This window comes from Rhinolophus sinicus, linkage group LG09 (genome assembly GCF_036562045.2).
Source record: "Rhinolophus sinicus isolate RSC01 linkage group LG09, ASM3656204v1, whole genome shotgun sequence".
Taxonomy (NCBI): Eukaryota; Metazoa; Chordata; class Mammalia; order Chiroptera; family Rhinolophidae; genus Rhinolophus; species Rhinolophus sinicus.
Window position 1 is genome coordinate 74,032,370 of NC_133758.1, and position 25,382 is coordinate 74,057,751.

The 25,382-nt window shown below is 32.3% G+C and overlaps 1 protein-coding gene across 10 annotated transcripts in view; it reads left to right on the plus strand.

Moving 5' to 3' along the window:
- Nucleotides 1-25,382, plus strand: part of CD36 (CD36 molecule (CD36 blood group)) — a 76,514-nt gene that overhangs the window by 27,332 nt on the left and 23,800 nt on the right. For 5 of the 10 annotated variants that reach the window (XM_019746891.2, XM_074340659.1, XM_019746890.2 and 2 more), the window contains 2 exons: nt 18,229-18,317; nt 18,818-19,025. In XM_019746891.2, coding sequence (XP_019602450.1) covers nt 18,906-19,025 — 120 coding nt within the window. In that variant the 5' untranslated portion in view covers nt 18,229-18,317; nt 18,818-18,905. Of the gene's footprint in view, nt 1-5,563; nt 5,841-10,195; nt 10,214-11,103; nt 11,244-18,228; nt 18,318-18,817; nt 19,026-25,382 lie in introns of those variants that run through there. The other 5 variants (XM_074340657.1, XM_074340656.1, XM_019746887.2 and 2 more) reach the window with 4 other exon arrangements.

Below are 25,382 nucleotides of genomic sequence, written 5' to 3' on the forward strand. Positions count from 1 at the left end.
CATGTTAATGAGGGTGTGTCTCATCTCACAAATGGAAACAAGTACAAAGACAGACCCTAAACCGGTTCTCTTGAATTAACGGCCACCAGGACAGAAACGCCAGTTCCCAGAGTCCTTGTGTAAGATCACACTGGCTTCCTTAACAGAGGTACATGTTGTAGCCAGATAAAGGCCCACTGTTTGTTAACAAAATAAATGAGCAGTACGGAACAAATCCACTAAACAACCCAAAGGGATCAAATTATTAGCAAGGGAATCACACATTATTGTCTATAAAGAGAGTAGTAGATTGATATAAAAAAATTAGACGGTAGAGTATAACATTCAAGATACTTGGAAAGAATTTTTAATAGGCAAAATAATTTTTTTGATGTATTTTATCTGGTAAACAGGATATATTTATTCCTGGCAAAGGACACATAAACACAATTGGTACATTAGATCATTTTAAATTTTTGGGAAAACTTATTTGCAGGAGTAGGTCATTCATCCTTGTATTGGATTTATTCAATAAATGTCAGTGGAATGAAAAGAGTCCTAAAGCCCTTTAAAAGAATATTTTCTAATGCAGAAGAATCAGATTACCTGTTTAATACCTTAAGATTTTTGCTTAAAGTAGACTACATCTGTTCTTTATTCCATTATGTTCCTGATGTCTACTAAACACTAAAAAAACAATGCACATCTAGAAAATAGCCAGTCTTTTAAACTTGGTAACAGATAACTTGGAAAAGTCAAGTTACTTCCTCCCCTAGCAAAGTATTTAACATATCCATGTCTCTTTTTTTTATGTGATCATACCTACCGTATAGATTCTTTAGCATCAATTCAATGAATATTTGGACTCCTATTATGTTTCAGCACTACTTTAAAATCTGGGATATGATAGTAAACAGTACCAATGCAATTCACAGTGAATACATTATAGGATATGTCATTGTAACTTACTCCTTTGCAACTGCTGAATGAACAAGTAAATGATGAAATGAGCTTTTATGTAACACTTTCCATGAGTAGGACTCTAAAGTATTCTGGAAATACATAGGTGAATAAAATATAGTCACATGGTATTTTTTATATGTGCTTAATATTCTATTAGTATCTCTGTTGTATATAGTGTAGAAAACCATATTGCAGGGATACGTTTTTTTTCTTTCCTTTTTTTAAAGAAGCCTACTGGTTATGTTTCATGATCACACTTAATGAGCTAGAACTTGGTTAGATGTTTGAGTTGTTTAAAATATATGTGATTTAAAATCCACATTTCCATAATCTCTCAGGGTAATAGTTTGGGTGCTTTCAACTTTAACTAAGTGGATCAATCCAGGATGTTTTGGGCCCACATAATTGAAAACTCCAGAGTTAGTACTCTTCAGGTACATTTGGACCAAACTGCTGGCACTTTCTTCTTAACTTTCTCTGCTCTTCCCTTTATTTGGGTGTTGGCTTTGACCCAGGTTGACGTTCCTTGTGGTTTTATGATGGCTCCCAGCAGCATGAGCACAAGTGTCCTTATGGGAATGGGGAAGAGATGATAATAGAAAGACTGATTCCCACCAATATTGAACAAAGAAGTATCACTTTTGTGAGTCCTCAGGGAACATGCATGTTCTTATAATATCATTCAATTAAATAAAGGAATACATTAGATAGAACGTTGGTATTTTTAAGAGGCAATAGCATATTGATGCCGCATTAATATATGTTTTATTAATCAAAATATGGAGGCAGCTTTTGAATCTTTCCTTCTGAACTCAATATTAAAGGGCATCGCTGAAAGTGATGCTTGGCTTCCGGAACACATATGGCTTCCGGAATACAAACTTCTCCTCTCTACACAGGGTGCACTAAGGATCTGAGGGTGTTAAATTCTTGAGTAAACATTACTATCTTTTTTCCCTCTGGGAAATTCTTAAGCATATTGAAGTATCTCATAAGGGTTATGATTTAGTCAACTGAAATGGCTGAATTTTGTCAGATTCATTCATTATTTTTCACCTTTAACTAAAAATTGAAGCCAATGCTCCCAAACACATCTTAACACACAATAATTGAAATTTTTCAAAACACAGACATTGCAGATTCTCAGTCTTAATTTTATTCACATAGGATTGGATGAAGAGTGTCTGAAAGTGACATATTCAAAGGTAGAATATTTTATCATAGAAAGAAGAGGTTTTCTAAGTAATTAATTTGTACCAAAACAAACTTAAAAGGAAAATCACTGCAATGTGTTTTCCCTAACCTAAATGACATGGCAGATAAGCCAGAGAAAATTTAGTAAATAGTACAAATTTAACTGAATCTTCATTTTTTGTTTCAGAGTTTAAAGAATTTAAATATTTTGTACTGCATAAATGGTATATATGAGGTTAAAAGAATAAGTGGCAGAGTAAGTTTAGTTTTGACTAAAATATTTTCGGTAACATCTGGAAATCCATGATTCTGTATTGAACTGCTATTGGAAGTTGGATGCCTTTAAAGACAGAATATATGTGTAAACATCCGGTGATAGTACGAGTATATCCATAAAGGAGTGAAGAACCAAAGGAACTCAAGATTTCTGCTGATTTAGGGATGGCTGTGCTGTTGTAAATGCAATTGAAGAAAGTTAATTTGGATGCAATTCCAAATTTACATACCTGAAGCCATATATTATTTTGAAAGAATATTAGAAAGATAAAAATGAGTTGTCAAATAAATGTCAACTATGACAGATAAATGTATGGTAACCAAGGGAGAACAGAAGGAAAAATGAAAACAAAGAAGCTTGTGAAAGAGAAAAAGTCTATACTGAAACTGATTATAAAAACAATATTTTGGGACATGCTTCTTTGTAACATGGGAAATGATTAATTGTTTTTAATTTTGAGTTGCATGAGATGATGTGGTTTCCATGTTTTTATGGACTTATTTCACCTCCAAATTTTATTCACTGTAGCCCTCCTTCCTGCAACCTACTGTGATTACCTAGTTTTCCCTGAGGAGTTGTAGAAAATGAGAGGAAAAACAGGCATAGCAACAATCTTGGATTGTCTCCAGAAAATGTTTTCAGTCCTTGGAATATATGGAGGATGCTGCTTCAAGCCTTGTACATGCAGCTTGGGAAAACAATGATAATCTGTGTATTCTCTCAGAACAGGAAAGAACTGTATTGTTAACACAAAGATTACTCAGACAACATAAGCATCTCAATTTACATTTGTATCTTTACCCATGAACTGGAGGCATTGTGGAGTAGGATAGTTTGCTTACCCAAATACCACCACTGAGAGACCTTGGGCTCCAAAAGCCAAGAAAACAGTTGTGTCCTAGCAGTCTCTCAGGATAGATGTACTACTAATCAAACAGTGCAAAACTAACAGGACTGACAGAGTCATTTAAGGGTGATATTCCGTACGTAGCAAGACCTACTTTTGTTTACTTAGGTCACAACTTCAAAATAAAGAGAAGAGTGACATTCAGGTGTCTGAAAGGGGATGCTCACAATAGACATGTTTTGATTCCTTGGTGCTTGTTGAAGATCAATGAGGATGACAGATATTCCCATATAGACAGGGTTGATGCTACCTAAACCTACCTAGCAGCGTTAGAAGGATGGATGATTTCTTTCTACTCAGCCACAAGGTAGATACCTTTATTAAGTCCATTGTCAATGCTCAATAATGTGAAGCAAACTTTAATGCTGCTACTAAAGTGTCAGGGCTAAAATGAAGTTTAATAGGTAAGTCAAACTTCTCTACTACTCAGAATTTAAGTGTGGAGATTCCAGAGCGGAGGCTTCACTCTGCCTCTGACAGGTGCTAATTTGTTTTATTCCAGCAGATAGCCAGCTATCACAGAGACACACTCAGGACAGTTGCAAGGTTTTGACATTTTATAATTATTCTGAATTTACATGATATCTCTCTTATGCATCATAGAGTAGTAGTCTGTCACCATTTGTTTGGTCTGGATTCGAATGTTTACATTTCTAGAATATACTCATGGAAATATGTAAAGAAAGCAATTTAAATGACCCATTACATTTCTAGGAAACCATTTGCTTCTGGAAGATATACCGTGTTTCCCCAAAAATAAGACCTGGCCAGACAATCAGCTCTAATGCATCTTTTGAAGCAAAAATTAATATAAGACCCAGTCTATAAGAAAAATAAGACCAGGTCTTATATTAATTTTTGCTCCATAAGATGCATTAGAGCTGATTGTCTGGCTAATTCTTATTTTCGGGGAAACACGGTATATATAATCTGTGTGTGTGTGTGTGTGTGTGTGTGTGTGTGTGTGTGTGTGTGTGATACCAAGTGGTGGGGTTTTTGTTTTGTTTTAACAAATAAACTATTCTATGAGGCTTTGTTCAAATTGAAAAATACATTTAGAATAAGATGTTCCTATTTTGAATCCTATAGACCGTTGGAAATCTTAAGAATATAGTTCAATTTCTTCCAAGGGTTTCTGAGAAGTAGCACTCTAAACTTACTGGTCTCTAAGACGGAAAACTCAGGCTTTTCCTAGAGCAAATCTTTCTTTAAAGCCCACTGAGGACCAACTTGGAAAATGATGGTTTGATTTTACTATAGGGTTTGTTAGACTGTTTTATATTTCTTTAAAACTTCTAACAGAATCTGCTGTGTCACCAAAACGCAGGGTTTATGCCAAATGGTTCTTTGAAGTGTCAGGTAGAAGGATCAAACTTACCCACTTCAAACAAACACAAAACAAACAGAAAAATAAGTAATTAGAAATGTATTATTTCCTTTGTGGTGAGTTTTAAAATAAATTACTGTTATATAATGTGCTTCTTAGAAACTACTTTTTATACAGCTTTAAAAAGGAATCCAATTAGGTATGCTTCCATGTCCCCAGAAAAGTGTGAATGTGTGTGAGTTGGTGTGTGTGTGTATGTGTTTAATTCTTTCAGGAATCTGATGCCCAAGTATTGAGTATCTTTAAAATTAAGGTAACAGATTGTCAGATGGCATAAATGTCAATATAATTTAATTTTTCAAAGACAGACTTGCCAGTGTGGTATGTTTCTTTATTTATTAAGTGGGCCAAAATCACTTTGTCTCATTATCCACATGATTTCTTTATGTAAATTTTCTGTTTTTATACATTCATCATGTTCTTCAACTTTCTAAATGTTGTTTAAACAGAGTAACACCTGATATTACTTCAGTATTTTAAAGTCCATCATTTTGATCAAGCCAAGAGCAAATGAGAATGTAAATTGATTTCTCTAACCCTTCTTAAAAGTATTTTATTTCATTTTTAAGACCCCACTGCAGGGAGTATCTCTAATCTAGATTACATTTCTCAACATTAAAATTTTTTGTACCCTCAGTTCTGTGAATTTTTTATATTTCTGCCCTGTGAAGTTTCAAATTAATTGATTGCAAAATTTTTTTCTCAACCTTTTTTTTATTTTATTTGGCATTCATTAAGTAAATGCTTGTTTTTGTATTGATTTTGTTTCCTACTATTTCACCACACTATGTTGTGAAGCTTAGTTATTCTTTTACCTGAATGTTTCTGTTTTCCCCCTAATAATTTTCCATCTACTGTATGAGTAAAAATTACCCTGGCAACTATGCTGATTATAATATTTCCTTACATTTCTTAGTATCATTTAAATGTTGACTTTTCCCCCTCTCCTTAGAAAGTAAAATGAGTGCTGTAAACTTTTCAAGTTAAGATTAGATCAGCCTACATTTTTAGATGGCCAATGAAATTTACATATTGATCTTACCCCACCCACATAAAAATTATTCACAGAAGTGCTCTCTCTTTAATCTCTCTTGTACACACATCTTCTACTGTAGCTTCTGTTAAACATATGGGTAAGTTTATTTTATACTTTTAATGAAGTATGTTTACTTTAATCCTGTGTTTTGATTCATTAGACCACATGGTTTAAGTATAAACTTTAATTACCCTGATATTCTTTATTTTATCTTTAATAATGTCTTTGAAATATTCTTTTAAAGGTGATATTAGAAACCTCCATTTTAGACTTTCAACCTTTCACTGGCATTACTTTATACCATTGTCTTGTGAATTTAACATTCTCTTTTTAAATTATGTTCAGATATATTTATTTTTATTTCTACATGTAAAGCCCCTCTTCATACAAAGTAGGTAGAACATGCCTTTGGTTTAATACATCTATAAATAAACAATACAGCAATTGAAAAAATAGATACATATTCATATATATGCACTCCCACATATATAATCATGGGGGTATATACATGCGCCTAAATATGTCTGTCTGTATGTATAAATCTTCATGGTTAGTTATCCCCAAGAATTAAAGTGATAAAACAAATTTTACCTTATAGCATTACACTGGTAATTAATGTTTTGAGATGGTTTACAAGGTCTTTAGAATGGATTTTATTTGTTTTATTTAATCTCAAAATAATTCTGTCATTTGCCACTTACAGAGTATGTTCACTGTTCATTCCTTGTTTGTTGTGTTTAGATATGATTTTCCTCTCAATACAATATCCAGTTATTTAAAGCTGTTATTCAATTTGGATAAATGTGTTGAAAAGAATGTGTAAAATTAGGTATTGATCAAGAACTCATCTTTTTTTTTTTTACTTTCAGAAAAATGTATAGGTTTTTCTGTCAGTCTACGTGGGTTTTAATCCTTGTTTTGGCATATTTAGCCGTGTGACCTCAGCTAGTTATCTAAAGAGCCCAGAAAGGGGGTATGAAAGGTCAATGGGCTAATACATGTGAACTACTTAGTTTGAGAACTAGCAGGTCACAAGCCCCCTTATGTGTCAACTCTGTTATTGTATCATCATCATAATTTATAAGTCTTTGCTTACCTACACAATCTAGAATTGCAATGCGTGTTTTACTAAACTTCTTCATTTGTGGAATTATAAAAACAGAAATTAATCATTTAAAAATCTTTACTTCATAGAACATGCATACAGCTTTACATTTTTAAATTTAAATCTCCCATCTGATTCGATCTTCAACTTGAGTGTGTAGACAGATTCCATAGTTACTCTCTTTGACAAGAAAGGAAATCAGGGATGTGATTACTGTGCGTTGCCCAGTTCACAAACCTATTTTTGTTAATAAAGCTGTGATAGCACTTGCGCCATGTGATCCCTCTCCTAGAATCCTTGTAATACATCTAGCATCTGCTTCTCAAATATGTTGCAATATTTATATTACTCAACGTACTTTACTCTTCCTCTTTTACTTCACAAGTGTTAAATTCCATGAATCAGCTTATCTAAAAGCACTGTTACAAAGATTTTTACGAACCATACAAATGCTAGAAAAAAATTTTGTTTAGTTTTATATTCTTGAAGTGGAGAAAGTTTCTCAAGGCATGACACAATACTTAAAAGAAAATTACTATGAAAGTTAATGGCATAAAAATTTAAAAATACAGTAAAATAAAGTTGAAAATTGTTAAAACATTTTTTTAAAATTGTCAAATGTCAGAAGACTGGCTATGTCCCTGCTAATTAATAAGAAAAGGACAAACCCATAACAAAAAGATGAACAAGGACATTATCACAAATATTTTAAAATATAAATAGCTAATATACTTAAGAAAATAGGTTAAATTTCATTCAATTAAATAGTTACCAATAAAAAGGGTCTTGTTTACAAATTTAAAGTTCTGTATAAACCAACATCAGTGATGTACAGAGATAGGCATTCTCACACATTGTGTATGCGTATGAACAGATATTTGGTACAACTCTCTTACTAAAAAAAGTACACACTTTTGACCCAGAAATTACATTTTCTAGCGCCAGTAAACAAAACTATATGTACATAAGATAAGTTTTTAGCATGTTTTTTGTAAGATCAAGAATTAGAAACAACAAAAAATGTCCATTAAATAGGAGACTTGTCATTTAAAAGACAATACATCATTTATTATGAAATATTTTTTTTAATAATGGGAAAGAGTTAACTCTATCCATGATATGAGGGTACCTCCAAGGCACATAATATGCTGCAGAAAGTATGACTCAATATATGTATTATCCCAAATACATACATGTATGTATATAAGTTTAAAATTCATAAGATTCCTGGGGTGGAGAGAACATATCTACCATTGGTTACTTCTGATGAATAGCATCAGGGGTGAAAAGATACTTCTTATTTTATACCTTTCTATGATTTTCAACATTTCTTTTCCATATTACTTTAATAAATTTCGTAAAATAAAAATTCGTTTAATAAACAATAATCACCATAGCATTTATTTATTAAACCAATACTATATGTCAGGCTCTGCACAAAGTCCTTCATATCAGTACTCTCAATCTTTACAATAATTCTAAGATGAAGGTATTTTCACTATGACTAGGAGAGATAAATTAGTTCGCAAGAAGTCAGTAAACCTCAGGAAGTGGTGGATGCCAAATTCAAACTTAGATCCATTCACTTTTACATCAAAGGCTCTTCATCCCAATCAAACCATTGTATATTCGTGGTATGAATGAGCAGACTCATAACCTCAGATTTCTGGTCATTCTCACTCCCTTCAAAATACAATTTTTGTTATTATGATCATTGTGTGAGTTCAGTCGTTCCACCAACAATGAGCCTGGTCTATGTTCTGAGGTTCAGCAGTGAACTAAACAGGTAAGTATCCTCTTCTCGTGAAGCCAACGTTCCAGCAGATGCAGAGATAGGACAAGAAAATAAGTCAAGTGTATGTCTCAGGGTGCTATGTAATCTGCAGAAAACAAAGCAGAGAAGGGAGAACAAGGGTAGGCGCCCAATGGGAAGGGAAGCACATTTGAATACCAGGTAATCAGGCCCCAGATTTAGTTTTTATTATCACCTTATTTAGCTTCCTCTGTTTTTTTTTTTTTTTTTTTTTTTTGGTTGATAAATCAGAGTAAGTAGTTGTTTAACTCCTCATTCCCCAGTCATTGTAATAACAGGATTCACTATGTCTGTCTGATTCCAAACCCTATGTGGTTTTGCACAAAAGAAAAGAGTTCCCAAAGAACTTGCCTAAGCTGACTTCAGTATGTTGAAAATTTTATCCTTCATTCTACTTAATTTATCTAGTGCTATAGTAGATTTACATAAGCCAAGGACATATTTTCATATAAAACAAATCCTTTCAAAATATTGTGGGTATGTGATCTTTTAAAAATTAAAACCTCAATATTCTTTACTGTAAAATGGGTGCAGCACTTTTCTGCCTTGTTATTCAAGGTGTATATTTTGCTCAAAATCTATAAAGTTGCAGCTTTTACTCAGCTGTACGCTTTCTGATTCTTGTGTGCTAAGCCACTCAGGAGCTGTTGTCTTTGGGACTGAACACTTAACAGCTGCTTCTGGGAATGTAAATTTGATTCTTTGAATTGCTCATGGGAGTGGGTGACATTTACCTCTCCAGAGACAGAGAATTTCAATGGCATTAAGCTACTGATTAAATAGTGATCCAAGTAAGTTAAATATCAATTTAGGCATCTATTTTGCATGTATTTTTTTCTGAAATACATTTTTCTAATACTGTTCAGATTTTCATTATAATTTATCCTTTGAATATATTTAAAATATCCTCTTTAAAAAAGATCCTACCTGAACTTCTGTGTTGGTGAGCTATTTCTGAATTGTCATATTAAGGTGTGTGTCAAAGTGTGTGTGTGTGTGTGTGAATTATGGTTTAGAAGAAAATATATCAAAGCAAAGCAGTTTAAATACAATAAAATTGATATTCTTAATCAAAATATTTTTAAATTAGCTTTTATACTACCTGTTTACTATAACAAAGATAAAATGTCACCATTATAAGGAAATCATCTTATTAAGTTACCTGACATCTCTGTAAGTTATTTTTTTTAAATGAAAAACATAAATTATAATGAGATTGCGCAAGGCCACTTCTTCTTTATCCTAATTACGTGGTCTAAAGTTTGAAAAACACAAAACAAAACCCCAGTATACCTAAAGTATTATTACTTTTTAAATAAACGTGTCAGTGTAATACCCTGGTAAAAGAAAGCAGTGCTGAAAGAGAAAAAGAGTGCTTTGGAGTCCTTTCTCCAGTTGTATTGCACTGCTAACTAATGATAGGCTTCACGACATGCCCAGAAGGAATAGCAGAAACAAGCCAATGATAAGGACTGGCTAAATGTGATGTAATGAACTAAATATATATCTGCCTATTACTGTTGCGTTGCTGTATTTCAAGGTTGACTTGGAGGTATTTATTCAGATGGCTTAATAGGTGACAGTTTAACCTTCTGATTTTTATTTTGTTTGTAAGGTTGTGAGAATTTCTTTGTAAGACTGGATTCTTAATATTGAGGGTTTTTCTTTTCCCAAAGTACAAGGACTTCTAGTGATTAGATTTAAAAATAATGACTTTCTTTTAAAGTAACTTATGCATATACTTTTTAAATATATAATAAAAGGTTATACTAAATAATAATTCTATTTAAATAGTATTTTATAGTTGTATTTTGGCTGAAGAAATTTAAGAGAAACTTAATGTGTTTTGTTTTGTAGAGGGATTTTGCTGTCTTCATGAAACTTTTATAAACCAACAGAAAATGATAAACAGTTAAGAACTTCCAGTTAGAACAATAGGCTATTTCCCTTTTTTAAGTTTGTTTGTCATTGCTGCTGATTGACAGTCTCTCCAACTGTTTTCAAACTTATTAGACTCAACAAACTTCAGATTAAGGCTGTATAGAAAAGTGGGTTTTATTTAAACTTCATGAAATGAGTTTGGCAAGCTAAATCATGACAGGGAATTGAAACTCTGATTAATTTTGCCAGTTTATGATTTCCACAGAGAACGCTCCACAGATAGTTCATCATTTGGGGTAATGATTGTGAGGTTTAAAAAAGTATATTAGAGCCAGCTCAGTAAGTTAGTTCTTTTTGTCTCTCTGGCCTCTGACTTACTTGCCTGGGAAAATGGCCAAAAAACAAAACAAAAATGCTACTGAGTATCTCAGATATAGGTAATGGGTCCTCAGCAGTAGTGTGATGTGTGTGGGTTTCTTTATTATTTTAGTTTTTTCCAAATTCCTTTGGCAACAAACCACTCACTGGGATTTGACGTTGTGATCCTTTTTTTTTTTTTTTAAAGTGTACTTAAACTCACACACTTTATGTAATGAGGATTTCGGTGTAGGGCTTTTCTGCAGAATACCACTTGGTCCTACTAAGAATTGTCTATTCAATGTTGGAGCATTTGACTAAAAATCCTTCTTAGCCTTTTGAAGGTAAGTCATATGATTTTTTTTTTAAATAAAAAAAGATTTATATTTCACAAATGATAGGAGATGACATTACTATACAAACACTCTTAAGAAGTTATATAATAACAAAACAGTAACTGTTTTCTTAAAGTCACTAGGCTCTATTTAAAAATTAGATTTGTGTTATTTTCTGAGTTATCAATCTTCCTACATTTTATGCTTACAAATATTAAAACTTTGTCCAATGGACAATGACATTTAACTTCTTGATGTTTAAAATCTTATGATTTCTGTAAACATTTATTTGTTAATATTTAAAATGATTTACAATCCAATTTAATTATTGTAAAACTTTCATTGTATACTTAGGCTGTTTATACATAAGTTCTAATTTCAATTATGAATGAAAATCAATGCAGTAAGATTAACTATTGTGAATGACTTGCCACTCTTATGTCAATGTGCTCTCTAATATGCAATTAACTACTTATTACTTTACAGAGTCATTAGCTTATTTAATTTTCTATCTGAATTGCACAATTTTGGGTGAACTTGACTGTCTGCATGGTTAAATGCAATGTGTATTTTTGATATTTTCTTATTATTTTTTTAAATGAACAAAGATACTGTAATTGCTACTGGGAATGGTAAATTACATTAATTCCAAATAATTATTCTAGATTTTATCACTGGCCTAAGTGCAAATTAATATACAATTTGATAGTAGAATTAAATAAACCAAAATTAATGTTTTGGGCTATATAAGAAGCTTAATACAAATACCCTGTTTCCCCCAAAATAAGACCTAGCCAGACAATCAGCTCTAATGCATCTTTTGGAGCAAAAATTAAGACATGTTAGAGCTGATTGTCCGGCTAGGTCTTATTTTGGGGAAAACACAGTATCAGCAAATTATCTTATTGAGTGATGATACCAAGTATAAATAAAGGATAAATCATTCTGAAAAAAAGTTAAGTTTCAATTTAATTACAGGAAATTAATTCATATATAACTATAAATGGCATAAATTCTCTAGATCAAATCTCAAATAGTTACTGGAATTATCAAGAGATATATTGAAAGATTTTTAAAAATGTTTGCATGTACTATTCAGTCCAAGCTCATGTTGTTTTAATAACAATGTCTTGTAACTCTAAAAGAAGCATTGTTTTTAATATTGGTTCACAAAATAACCAAAATGAAGTCTTAAAGAAGTTTTGTTATACAGAGAGTCCAATGGTCCATTCAATTTTATGAGAGAAAAAATATGAAGACTCTTTTTCATTTATAAGAATCATTATTAAACCAGAACAAATCAAATCAAATACATAGTCATCATATAATAGGTTAACCTGGGGGGGATATCATAATTAGAATTAGTAATGTGCTTAGACAAATTGTACTGAAAATTTTGGAATTTACCTTGGAAGTTGTAGTTGCTACCCTTATTTTTTATGAAAATGTTTGGCCATGTTTACTCAAGCACATTTGACTCAGGATATTTTGTTCCTGAGGAATTAATTCTGTAATTATTTTCTGACTTAATTGCAACATGTTTTAGTTCACTGTCCCAAGTCATAGCTAAAAGTTTCAGGTAGCATTGTTCTTAGTGACTACCTTTCCATTTGCATGACATTCTGAGTTTCTGTATGTAAAAAGAATAAATCATCTCAGATTATATTGTAATCTAAGTGTTTTGCAAATAATCATTCCTATTTGTATAAACTAGATACATTTATTATGTTTTTTTATAATAATACTTGGTCAATCTGAAATAACATTATGGTTCAAAATAGTTCATAATAATGTTTCAAAATAACAATAACATTTGCTATGAAAGGAATTTTTATACATTATCTAATTTAATTTTGACATTTGCAAACTTATTTAATGTCCGATATACCCATTTTAGAGAAAATTGAGTCACAGAGAAACTATAAAATTAAGACCCCAAATTGAACCTAAATTACTTGATTTGAAAGCCCAGAATCTTAACCATTGGAAATCATATAATATCTTATTGTTGATAGTAGAATTTGGGGTGGAAAAAGCATTCCTGTCTAAGGTTCAAAGATTAAAACTGGCTCCGGATAATCCTATTCAAAATTAAACATATATTACTCTAAATCATTTGAAACCTATAGTAATCCCTGTAATCAAGTACTCTAAAAAGTATTCCGAAAGATAGGATAGTTTCTACACGGATCCTTAATAAAATATCTGAAATCCAATCTACTTACGTAGTGTTTAAAATTTTTAAGGCTACCACTAAAACAACTTTTAAATTGTAATATTTTAAAAGTGTAATTTTGTGAAGTATATTTTTGTTTTATATTATAGGTATCTACATTTTTTTTCTATTATATGTATTTACCTCCATATATCTGATAGGATGGAAATGCACATATAAGTTAAAAGGACTGTGTTAACTTCAATAAGAAAAGATGTTGGAGATCTCCTAATCTACTTATTTAAAAAATGTTCTGCAGAGCCCTTGGGTTCTGTGGGGATGTCTCTGAGCCCAAGTGAAGTGTAACCAGAAGGAGAGAGGGTCAAAGTTCCTGCCCACTTTTACCAGAATTGATTTCTTTTAACTGATCTTTACATATTGGGGTTATATGTAAAATTTAATTTGAAAGGATAAATCTAAACAGAAATGTATAAAGTATTTTTCTAAGGATGTTCTCTTTCCACATGAAGAAACATAACCAGATTTAAATGAGTGTTGTAAGTCAGTCATTTCAAGTCCATTTCAACAGGCTTGAATTCTAATCTGAATCTTACTTGTGTCTAAGCAATCATGCCTTTGTAAACACACCTAGAAGTGGTGTAGGGTGAGTGTGAAAAGGGATTTAATTAATTTTGCAAGCTAACTTTCATCATTTTATTCAACCTGTTGTTGAATTAATTCCTCCACCTCCCCCAAACTCCAAAAATAAGTTTTGTGGGCAGATAGTGTGTTTACTAGGTGGGGAAGACTTGAATCAAAAGAATGATAGTATGTGTATAGTGGAAAACAGAGGTGTGTGGTCTGGTTTTCTATTCTAAGGAAATTGGAAGAAAGGCTTAAGGATAGAATAGGAAATTTGAGATACTACTCCCTCATATGTCATAATGTAATGGCATTCATTGATACAACTACTGTTATAATATGAAACTTTGTCAAGTTATATAGTTCACATCCCAGGAAACTCTACCTCTGGGCCATGCCTTTCCTGGGTGGAGTTTCCCAGGGAACACAGATTTATCCCCACATGGGCATAATTAAAGATTCTCTGGGAATTTTCTGATCTATTTATTGGGGAGGCTTCTTATAGCTCAGTCTCTCAGTTTGTCCTACCAGATTTCCAACATAGTGGAAAGGCATAATAATCATAAATTCTTACTAGAAATACTGTTGATCTGACAGCCAAAAAAGAAAAACAAACAAACAAAAAAAACTATTCTTCCTTCTTTCAAAGATAGCCCAAGGGGATAATGTACACTCATGAATTCTGCGAAAGGAATTGGATTTACAACCTATAAACTGAGAGGATACAGCTGATTTTCTTATAGACTCAAAAAAGATATATGATTAGTGATATTTTAAAACGTGCGTTTTTATTTTTTCTTTACTGAAGTCTCAATAATTAGTTTCCTTTCCTAGACCTGTAATTATTTTTTGTTTTCTAAAGTTAGGTACTTTAAGCAAGAAGTAAATTCTTACAGATATCAATGTCTTGTCTATTTCTTGTGAAAGAAAAATAATAATAAAGGATACAGTTTAATCCAAACTAGCAAATGAAATAAATTAGCTGTTTTAATATGTTAGAAGATATGTTATTAAGGAAACCAAGTGTGCAAGACACAAATTTTACATGCTTTAAATAACCTAAATTTCAAAGAAGAGTGGGGACAAACCGCACTTTTTTTTTTCTGAAGATAAACATGAGTGTAAAGCTGTAGAATAGAATGTGCTGTGTAGCCTGAACTTTTATGCACTCAGTTCACCTCTTACATAACATGTTTGGCTCTCGTTTGCCTCAGGTGAATAAAACTGATTGTCATTTTGTATTATGAAACGGAAGGTTAAAGTATAGTTTTACTAGCAATACTTAATTACTCATGATGACGTCAAGGCACTGAAGGGTCATAAATGATGGGTATTTCACATATCTTGCCTATTTTTAGGGGGAAAACAGTTGGAAACTTACATCAATTTAACAAAAATGAATCAATCAGAAAATTTGAAAAAATATATATAACTTAGTCTCTCTCTCTCTCTCTCTCTCTCTCTCTCTCTCTCTCTCTCTCTCAAACCTATTAGTCCATGTCAATGTAATGTTAGATTAATATTTGTAGCCTTGCTTAAACGTCATGTAGATGGGTGTTAGACTAATAACTGTCTAATTGTATGATTTTACAGAATGAATTATCTGATACTTCTGTTTTCCGATGAACTTGATTCAGCAGTCGTGGGGAATGTACACTGTTTTACTACAGTTTTAAATTCAAAGAAGACAGAGCCTATAGTGTACCCAGGCCTGCCCATTACTTGACATGTCTGGGCTCAGAGTACTTAGAAGTTGTAATAATGAGTTTTCAGATTTGGAGATGTAGGCAGTGGAGAACATGTGCTGCCCTCTGGGTCCTCCAGTGGACATTTCTGGGACTGTTTTCTCCTTGTAGAAACTCTTCCCTATAGCACATGAGGCTACTGGAATAAAGGATAAAAACTCTAGATAAGTCAGATAGATTCATGACTACAGTGTGGCATAGAAATGAAAAAGAGCAAATATACGCACATGTATCTATTTTAGCAACAATACAATTGTAATTTTTACATCATTTTAGAATTTTCTGTCAGAGAGATTTGCCAATGATACTGATACTGGATAATTTTTAGTGAAGTTTATATAGGAAAGTTATAACTTTCCAAAAGAGATAACTTAATCTTTGAGTTGTATTTTTAAAAATAGATTCATGATTTTATATAAACAAGTCTGGAATTTGACACTGTACATTTCCTGCCCCAATTGTTAAATGGGTTTGCAAGCCATAGGTTTCTACAAAGATTCTCCTAGAGCTTCCTAAAGGTGGGAAGGAGAGGGTCAGGTGGGAGTGGAGAGACCAAGTTAGAAATCAGCATCTCTGGGTTCCCACCACTCCTGGTATAGTTACTGTCTATTGGTCTTCCGTGTAAGAATTTGAGTGAAGCACCAGTTCAGCTGCTTAAATTAAAAACTGCTGATCTCATGTTAGCATCTTATTTTACATATGAGGAAATCGAGGTATAGAGAGATTGAAAGGTCTGCCCCAGTCACCTGGCAAGAAAGTGGCAAATCAGTGTTAGGTTTAATCTCTAGCCTACTAATCTCACTTACACCAGAGTGGATCCCTGTATTTTGATTGCTACCTTAGGTCATAACTTGCAAATGAGAGTTGGGGGATGGTCTATGAAATGGTATTTAGTAAAATATTACTTAAAAAGCTACACTGAATATGATTATTTGTTCATAGTATACAGAACAGCAGGGTGATATTCTGGCAATTCTTGGCAATGACTATGGTTGATTAAAAGATTATATTTCAAGAAAACTGTAAGGTGCTTGTACAATTATACTTTCTAAGGAAATTCTTCTTGATAATATCCAGTCCTTATTATCAGCTTTAAATAACTTGTTTCATTGCATTACGACAACCCTGGCCAAAGCCATAGGAAGTAGCATGTTATATGATTTTTAGAAGGCAGGGAAAGCTATTCACACTCCATCCTCAAGCAATTAATAAAAAGCCAACCCCACTTGCTCAGTGAGACACAAGATTCCACAGGAAAAAGAAATAACCTGTTTAGGCTTATGTGTTTTCCTCTTACATTTGAAAAACATATGCGACACTCATGTCTATTTAAGCTTCTTCGCTACCAGGACCTCAGTGTGAATAGGTTTGTTGCACCCTGATTTACAGTGTAAGTATCCTAGGTATAAGGTATAGGTAGAGGAAATTCACAAAGGATAAGAAAGAATAAAAATACATAAAATTGCCATATGAAAAATTTGCAACATTTATCTTTCTGCATTTTGACAGAAAGTGTATTTTTTTCTTATATTTTTACCATTATTTTCTTAGCTATGCAAGTGATATTCTTGAAAAAAATAAATGTTTCCTGAAGTGCAAATAAATACTAGTAAGATCATAAGAGTGGTTCTTCTGTAGCAACAAAGCTGTGGAGGGAAAAATCTAAGACCATAACAAAATATAATTTTTACTATTACACGTATAGTGTTGACAAAAATATTCTGTGTGACTTTTTATTGTGTAGCTGCCATTTGTTGGCATTTATGTTTTCCTCAGCCATGGGTACTTTGAAGTAGAGAATATTTGTTTATAAGCTACGAAGCACATTCTTACTGTTCATGGATGTCAGGTCAACCCCATTAAAAAAATGCTGTTACAACCAAAATAGTTCAAATGAATGCAGTTTCTAATATTAGTCAGAAGTAATACATTCTTATTAACTTTGTTATAAGAGAATCTACTCCACAAATCGTTGTCTACCAATCTTTATGAAATAACTGCATTATAAAAAAATTTCCAATAAAGATTGACAATGTGAAATACATACTGGCACAAACTAGTTCATTTTGGCATGCATCAATTGTGCATGACAACATGAATAATATTGCAAATGAATATGTAAAAAAAAGTATTTGAGACTAGTAACAAAGTAATGCCTATCATTAAAACTAGGCATCCTCTACATTCTATATTTTCTTCAAATTTTTTCACCTTTAGTCTATCAAAAAGTCAATTATTAACAATAAAATTGAAAGTAAAGTACATTCCCTTAAAATATGTTAGCATTTTCAACACTGTTTATAGAAAACAATTCAGGCAAGAGCTCACTGTTCATGAAAATGGGATTATCTTTTAACAGTGATAATAATTTTCATGATATTAGAAAGTATTCTAGTATTAATTTTCTCAGAATGTACTTTCCCAATTTACCCATGCTCTTTTGTTTTCACAGATCACTGACAAATGATTAGAACTAATTCTTTTTGAAACATCAGATCTCTTCCTATAAAATCCAAATCTTGCTGTTTATTCGTGAATAAGGTATAGTAAAGAAAACATCTATTACCATACTTGCTTAGCACTCAGATGGAGAAGATGTCAGTTTACCCACAATCAGTTTGCAGAACTCCAGGCAGGGTGTTGATGGCTGTGTTTGGGTGGAAAAGCCAGATAGAGGGTGAGAATGCCACTATGTCCCAGGCTGAGGGAAGGTAGATAGATGAGCGTGAGAGTACTGTAAGCATGTTCTCCTTAGATAAGATTGCAATATGTTAATCATCCACAAGAAAAAAATTTAGAAGAGGAGAATTTAAAATACTCTATATGACAATATACATTTTTTTTATTTCTACCATGGGTAGGTTGTAAAAAACAGAAAGGGGAGGACATACTTTAGAAAGTCAGTTTCTTAAACAAAAAGAAAAGCATTTGTTTATTGATAACTCACAAAATGATCTGTTTCATTTGCATGTTTTCTTTGAACTTTGATCTGTTTGTATTGATATTTAAGCTTCTGTTTTATGATCTTTTTCTAATGATAGGACCAGACTTCTTGGAAACCATCTTAATTAGAACTGGGAGTCTGAAAGAAGCAGGTGCTGAACATTAATTTTCCCCTAAACAAGAAAAATGGGTTGTAATAGAAACTGTGGGCTCATCGCTGGTGCTGTGATTGGGGCAGTCCTGGCTCTGTTTGGAGGTATTCTAATGCCAGTTGGAGACATGATAATTGAGAAAACCATTAAAAAGGTACAAGTAACCTAAAGGCTTTATCTTGTAATTCTGATTTGTTCTGTCTTCTGTCCCTTATTTCCTTTGTGTATCTGTTTTATATTTCATGGTAACTGGCAACTTTGTGACCTCAATACAAAAGTGATTACGTTCATGCTAGAGCAAGTTAAAAGTATAATGTATATTTAACATGAATGCATTGCTATCTTAAGTATAAATATCCAAATGCTGATGAAAGCTATTTATAGTTATGCAGGTCAGTTGAAATAATTGTGTATGTCTAGAGAGTATGTTGATATGCTTTTGAATGAAAAATAGGTAAGTGTATTTTGTGAGGGTACATGCATAAAAGTAGTTGTACTTTGGTTAATACAGAGAAAGGTAAATATATATGTAATATATGTCATATATATATATATATATATATATATAGTTAGTTAGTTAGTTAGTTAGTTAGTTAGTTAGTTAGTTGAACCTGATTATGTTTAATAATGAAGTAGAAATTTTTGGTAAAAGTTGTAAACTATTTTTTATTTGGTAAACTGCTGCTTTTTATAATATGTACGTGTGTTGTATAATATATGATTGTCATAAATATTTCCTATTTTTAAAGCTTTAGATGTGACTCTTAGAAAGTTCTTTCAGAAATGTTATGTAGGACATATGCCAGTATATATGCAACAAGTTAACTGTAGTTTTAACTACAATTAGAGTGATTCAATTAGACAGGTTTGCACAACAGACTAGAATTCATCTCCCATCTTAGTTCCCCTAATCAGCTTCACACTCGCCAACTTTAATGATAAAGAGAAAGGGAAGACCAGAAGAAGAACAAATAGATCTGATGAAGTCCTAAACCAAAGATGGCACATTCAAATGTCTTCAGGAGTTTGGAGACAGGGTTTAAAAAACAAAAACAAACAAACAAACAAACAAGCAAACAAACGGTGAAGCTGTGAAGAACAAGACAAAATGAAGAACAGGGACTATTGTGAACTTGAGAGTGTGTGCCCCGCCTGAAGGCATGTGTTTTTCTCTCTTTTTTCTTAAAAAACATAATTCTGGCCAAATAAAACATATCTGAGTACTGGCCTCAGTTCTCAGATGGGTTCGTTATCAATGGCCTGGACAGAGGGTCAGTAAGTATAGTGCACAGTGGAGAACAACAAGAATTAAATTGTAACATGGGCTACACCTACAATTCTTACTGAAATTTCTGTCCCTGCCAAGACCTTTGTCTCTCTCATACATTTATCTATGTTTGACATCTTGCTCTTACAAGAAATATAAATAAATACCATTTTATTTCACTGAAATATTGACTTAGTTGACAAATTAACATGAATAATTAATTTTATATCTAGTTATTCATGACAAGAAATTTCCATTTTCTGATATTTCTTTCTTTCACTAAAAATGATAAAGGTTTTACACTTAAAATAAATCATCTCACTGTCCTATTAATGATAGTACCATAGTACATTTTTAAGATAATAGTTCCTATACTTGCATGCTATATTTGCTCAATAATAAAGTATTTCTATCTGTTCTATTGCTAAGAGATTGTAAATCTTCAGCCCCATGAATTTAACTGCAAAAAATATTATAAATTGAATGTCATCCTCTGCTGTGAATTCCATTTTCTTGTTATTATTGATATACTTTCATAGAGGCAGATAGATGATGGTGAGATGGGGCTTATCTAAGAGTGTGAGATGGAACTGCCATTGCTTAACATGCTGTAAACTGTGCTTGCCTTCTGGATCCTCTGTGTAGAAAGAACAGAAGCAGAGTCTGCGCTAACACACAGGCTATAACTCATCTTTTGGAAAAATCTTCAGAATAGAAAAGTCACAATAATCTCTCACTGCACAGCATTTTAGACTAATTTTTTCTACTAATATATAATTGATTCTCAGTAGGTGAATGTTAATCATCTGTTTTTTCCTCCCTATTCAACAATATTTGTAATATAGACTCTCTGTTAGGTGGTATGCAAAGTACTAGCATCTATTTTAACTGTTTAATATTTATCTCTATGTTCATGATAGCTAATCCTGAGAAAATAAGAGTTTGAGAATCAAAAATTTGCTTTTGTCTAGAGGGTAAGAAAATAAAATACATTTTCATCTCAACAAATTTAACATTTAACTGGGGAAAAGCATATTGTTAAAAAAAAAATAAGAGACCTGTGAGACTCAGAATTGAATTCTAAAGTGTATGATTTGGAAAAATAAATGCTATTTACAAAGAGATAGCTCAGAGTATTTAGTAACTGCAGGAAGAAGGTGAGATTTGAATTGGATTTTCAAGATGTATAGAATTTTAAAAGTCCAAAGAGGGCAGCAATAAAGGTGTGAGAGGACTGATTAATACTATGGAAAAGTTGTGAAAATGCAACTAAATGTTGTGAAGAAAAAAGAAAGAATATAGAGTATGTGCCAAAAATATAGGATTAACAACAAAAGGTGAACAACGTGGGGTAAGATTTAGGGAGCTTCCAAAATCAGGCAAAAGACTAATTAAAGATGTGACAGACAATAATAGTTGGTGTGTGTTTTCTGGTAAGTGTGTAAGATATAACAAAACCTGCAGTTAGAGATTTACATCAAATGGCATTTATTTCATGCTACTAAGAGTTTCATATATACTAATTTATTTAATCTTCACAAATGTCTATGAGATTATTTTACAGTCACAAGACCTTAAATCTCCTTGCCAACTCACTTTGCCGAAAGGAGGAGGAGGCTTTTGCCACACCTAGGCAATCTGAAGGCAGAAAGTAGATAATACACAGTCTGATGCTCTATCTACAATAGACAGTGTTGGAAAGTAAAAAGACCCAAAACAGGAAAAACTATGTAGGAAATGACCATTTTCAAGGAGAATTTATGACTGTCTTTTAAAAAGACCTTTTTACATAGTATAAAAGGCACGCTTGTCTAATGTCTTGGAGTGCGTAGAAAGAACTGATGGTGATGGGATGCAATGGCAGTTTGGATAGAGACTAGATTACGAGACAGAGGAGAATGAACTGCAAGGTGTCCTGTTGAGTTATTGATAAAAATGTGCACCTTAGGAAAACAAAACACAGAGGTTTTATAAATGGTTTGATATAAACATCAGTGTGTATTTCAAAGGTCAGAGTTCAGATAGATTTTATTGTTACCATCGATGACTGATAAAACTAAACAGTGGATTCGCGTTCCAGAGAGTTTGAATGTAGAGACAAAGGAGCAGAAATTACTATAGGACTTGTGCATAAATCAGAGGTAGGAAGACAAAACAGAAAAGGGAAAGAAAGGATTTCATATGAAGAAATAACAACAAAAGAGCGTAATTTTTTGCAAGTTAATAGGAGGCCAACACTCAAGGAAAGAGAATAAAATGTTCTCAGGGAGATGAAAATTCAGGAAACAATGTTTAAAATATGGTTGCTAATGATTTTGAAAGTATGATTTCAGTAGGGTAGGGTAATAAACAGGGAGGTGAAACAAAGAAATAAGAGTTTTCCCTTCTTGTTTTTGAAATGAGGGTTTTCTGTGCAATCCTTTAATAGACAAAAGGGAATAGTATGGATCTAGACTCTGGAAGAAGGAAGTGCTACAAGATTGAAAAGTAAAGAAAGAATGAGATTCGAAAAGTGAAGAATGAGTTTCAAAAACATATTAAATGATAACTTACATGGTATTTCAGCTACGTAGCCACAGACGAAGACATCATCAAAATCCCTTCAATGGTTAGGGTCTGTGGCACATTTACAGCTGAGCCTGATTTTACTCTCTGATTTCTATATAACCAGGTTGACCTTGAATTTTATTCATATAAAGATGCCAGGACTTTGTTTAAATAAGATTTTCTTTTTTCTTTAGTTTACAAAGCTCGTTTTAAAATGAGATTGGCATGTGTATCTGTTGGGCATATAATAGGAGTCAGATGTCTGAATTATGTAAACTAAGAGAGTGAAGTGTCTTACCCCATCCCCGGGAGCACTTCGGTTAATGCTGTTATTTTACACATATGTACAAGTTTTAGTACTGGTCAGGTTTTGTTTACCATTGAAACTCATGGAAGATTACTTTTTTCATTTAACTGACTAATAACAAATTAGAAAAGTTACCACCTGTACACAAGCACCATTACAAAAACTAAAGTGCTAAATTGAAAAAGATCAGAAATCATCTCATATTATGATCTCATTTATAAATATAGAGTCAGAACTCTATGGCAGCATCCAGTTCTAAAAGATGGCTCTCTGAAACTAGCATTTGAAATGGTCTAAAGTAGCCCAGAAATTTTAATTCAGAAATATGCACACACACACACACACACACACACACACACAGGGGGTGCCAAAAAATGTGTACAAGTGGCTACTTTGGTCAACATTGCTCAAGCAGTAGTTCATCAGAAGTGTCTGGACACTGATGGTAACCACTTTGAGCACCTCTTGTAATTGCTGAAGTCAAGTGTGACTTGTATTTATCATTTATTATCTATACAGAGTATTACAATTTTAATACAGTTTTCCTTTCTTAAAATATGTATACTTTTTTGGGGCATATATATGACGTTTCCAGGGGATGTATTCTAGGAACTTCATGCTTTACATGGATTTTAGTTGAAAACCTTTTTTTACCAGTATTTTAATTTTGGACTACGGTTCCTGACAGATTTGTAAGGAGTCAGCAAGCTTACATAATTTTGCTGGATACACTAAAAGTCAATGGCATAATCTGTCTCAAATGTGGAAACCACCAAAGCACTTTGGAAAAAGGTCAAAGTTCTGCCACCATTTACAAAAGATAATTTATCACTCAACTCTTTGTTAATATCACTTGATAAATGTTTACTGTACATTATATAACATAAGTAATTTTAAATAAATTTTAATTTCCCTATATTAACAGAATGCCAAGAAGGGAATTAAACATTCCTTTTCTTTTTTACCTATTAAAAGACTAATGTTCAATTATATCATCATTCAATTATACTATCCTTTTCTTCCCCCATTCTTGAAAAGCATTATCCTTTAGTAGCTTGTAAGAAATGTTTTCAGATAAAGTAAATTGAAATAATTGTTTATGTTTATTAAAATGACTGAATTTTGAATCAATAGCCCATATTTTAATGATATAAATTAATTTATATTAATTTCATAGCATATGCTTATAGTATTTCCAGATGTGATAAAATAGTTTGTACATTTTAGTTGTATCTAAAAAGCTCAAAAAGAAATGCCTGAAGTATTAGTTGTTAAAGGAGGTAGAATTTTTTAAAATTTATTGACAATATATGAGAACATGAAACAATCCAAAACAAACTTTAAAGTAACAGTAAAAAAATGGATTAAACACTAGAAATATTTGCACTTTAATCACAGTAATAAAATCACTTATAAACAATGTTTCAAGAAATAGAAGGTAAGCATATATAATTTTCTTCCTCCAGCCCAATTTAACAGCAATTTACCTTTCATGCCAAATATAAAATCTCCCATTTCAGGTTCTCTCATAAATGCTTGGAGGCTAATTTCCTGGGTTTCAGAAACATTATTAAGTCCAATCTGTTTCACCAAAGTTTATTCTGGGTTTTAATTAATGACTTGATAATCTGAGACTAGAGCCATTTTTTGACTCTTAGCATCACTGTCACTAATATTCTAATTTAATTCTCTTCTTCCCAGTACACATACACACACACACACACACAAACACACATGCATAATGCATACAAAAATTAGAAATATTTTTGAACATGTGGAAATTGCTTGTAACTGGTCCTAAGCAGAACAAATTGTCGTACTGAGTGAGGAGAATGGAGATTATTTTCAGTATGTTTCTGCTTTTTAAGGAAGTTTTGATTTCACTGGAGTGAGAATAAATATAAAAATGATTAAGTAGCAGAAAAATAAGTGTCACACGATATTACATAAGTTATAGCCACATGACTGGTTTAAATAGTAAATAAGATAAATTAAGCAGATAAAGCAGTCTGGAAGTAAATGGTATTAGAGTTCTCCCTCCAGAGAGTGGATAGAATTTGTATAGTAATAATAGCTAACATGTTTTTTGAATGCTTGTGATGTGCTAACACTGTTCTAATTGCTCATATTTATTAATCTTTATAACAAACTATAATGATAAATAATTTAACTGTATTCAACTATTTTGACTTTCAGAAATACTAATTTCATATGATTCAATCTGATGTTATTATCTTCCCCATTTTACAGATGAGGAAACTGAGGTACAAAGAAATTAAATACCCTGCCCCAATTTAAATGGTTACTATATGGCCAAACAGGAGATCAAACTCATATCATCTTAGATTCATTGTTAAACACTTCACACTATGCTTTGAGGAAAGAAGACA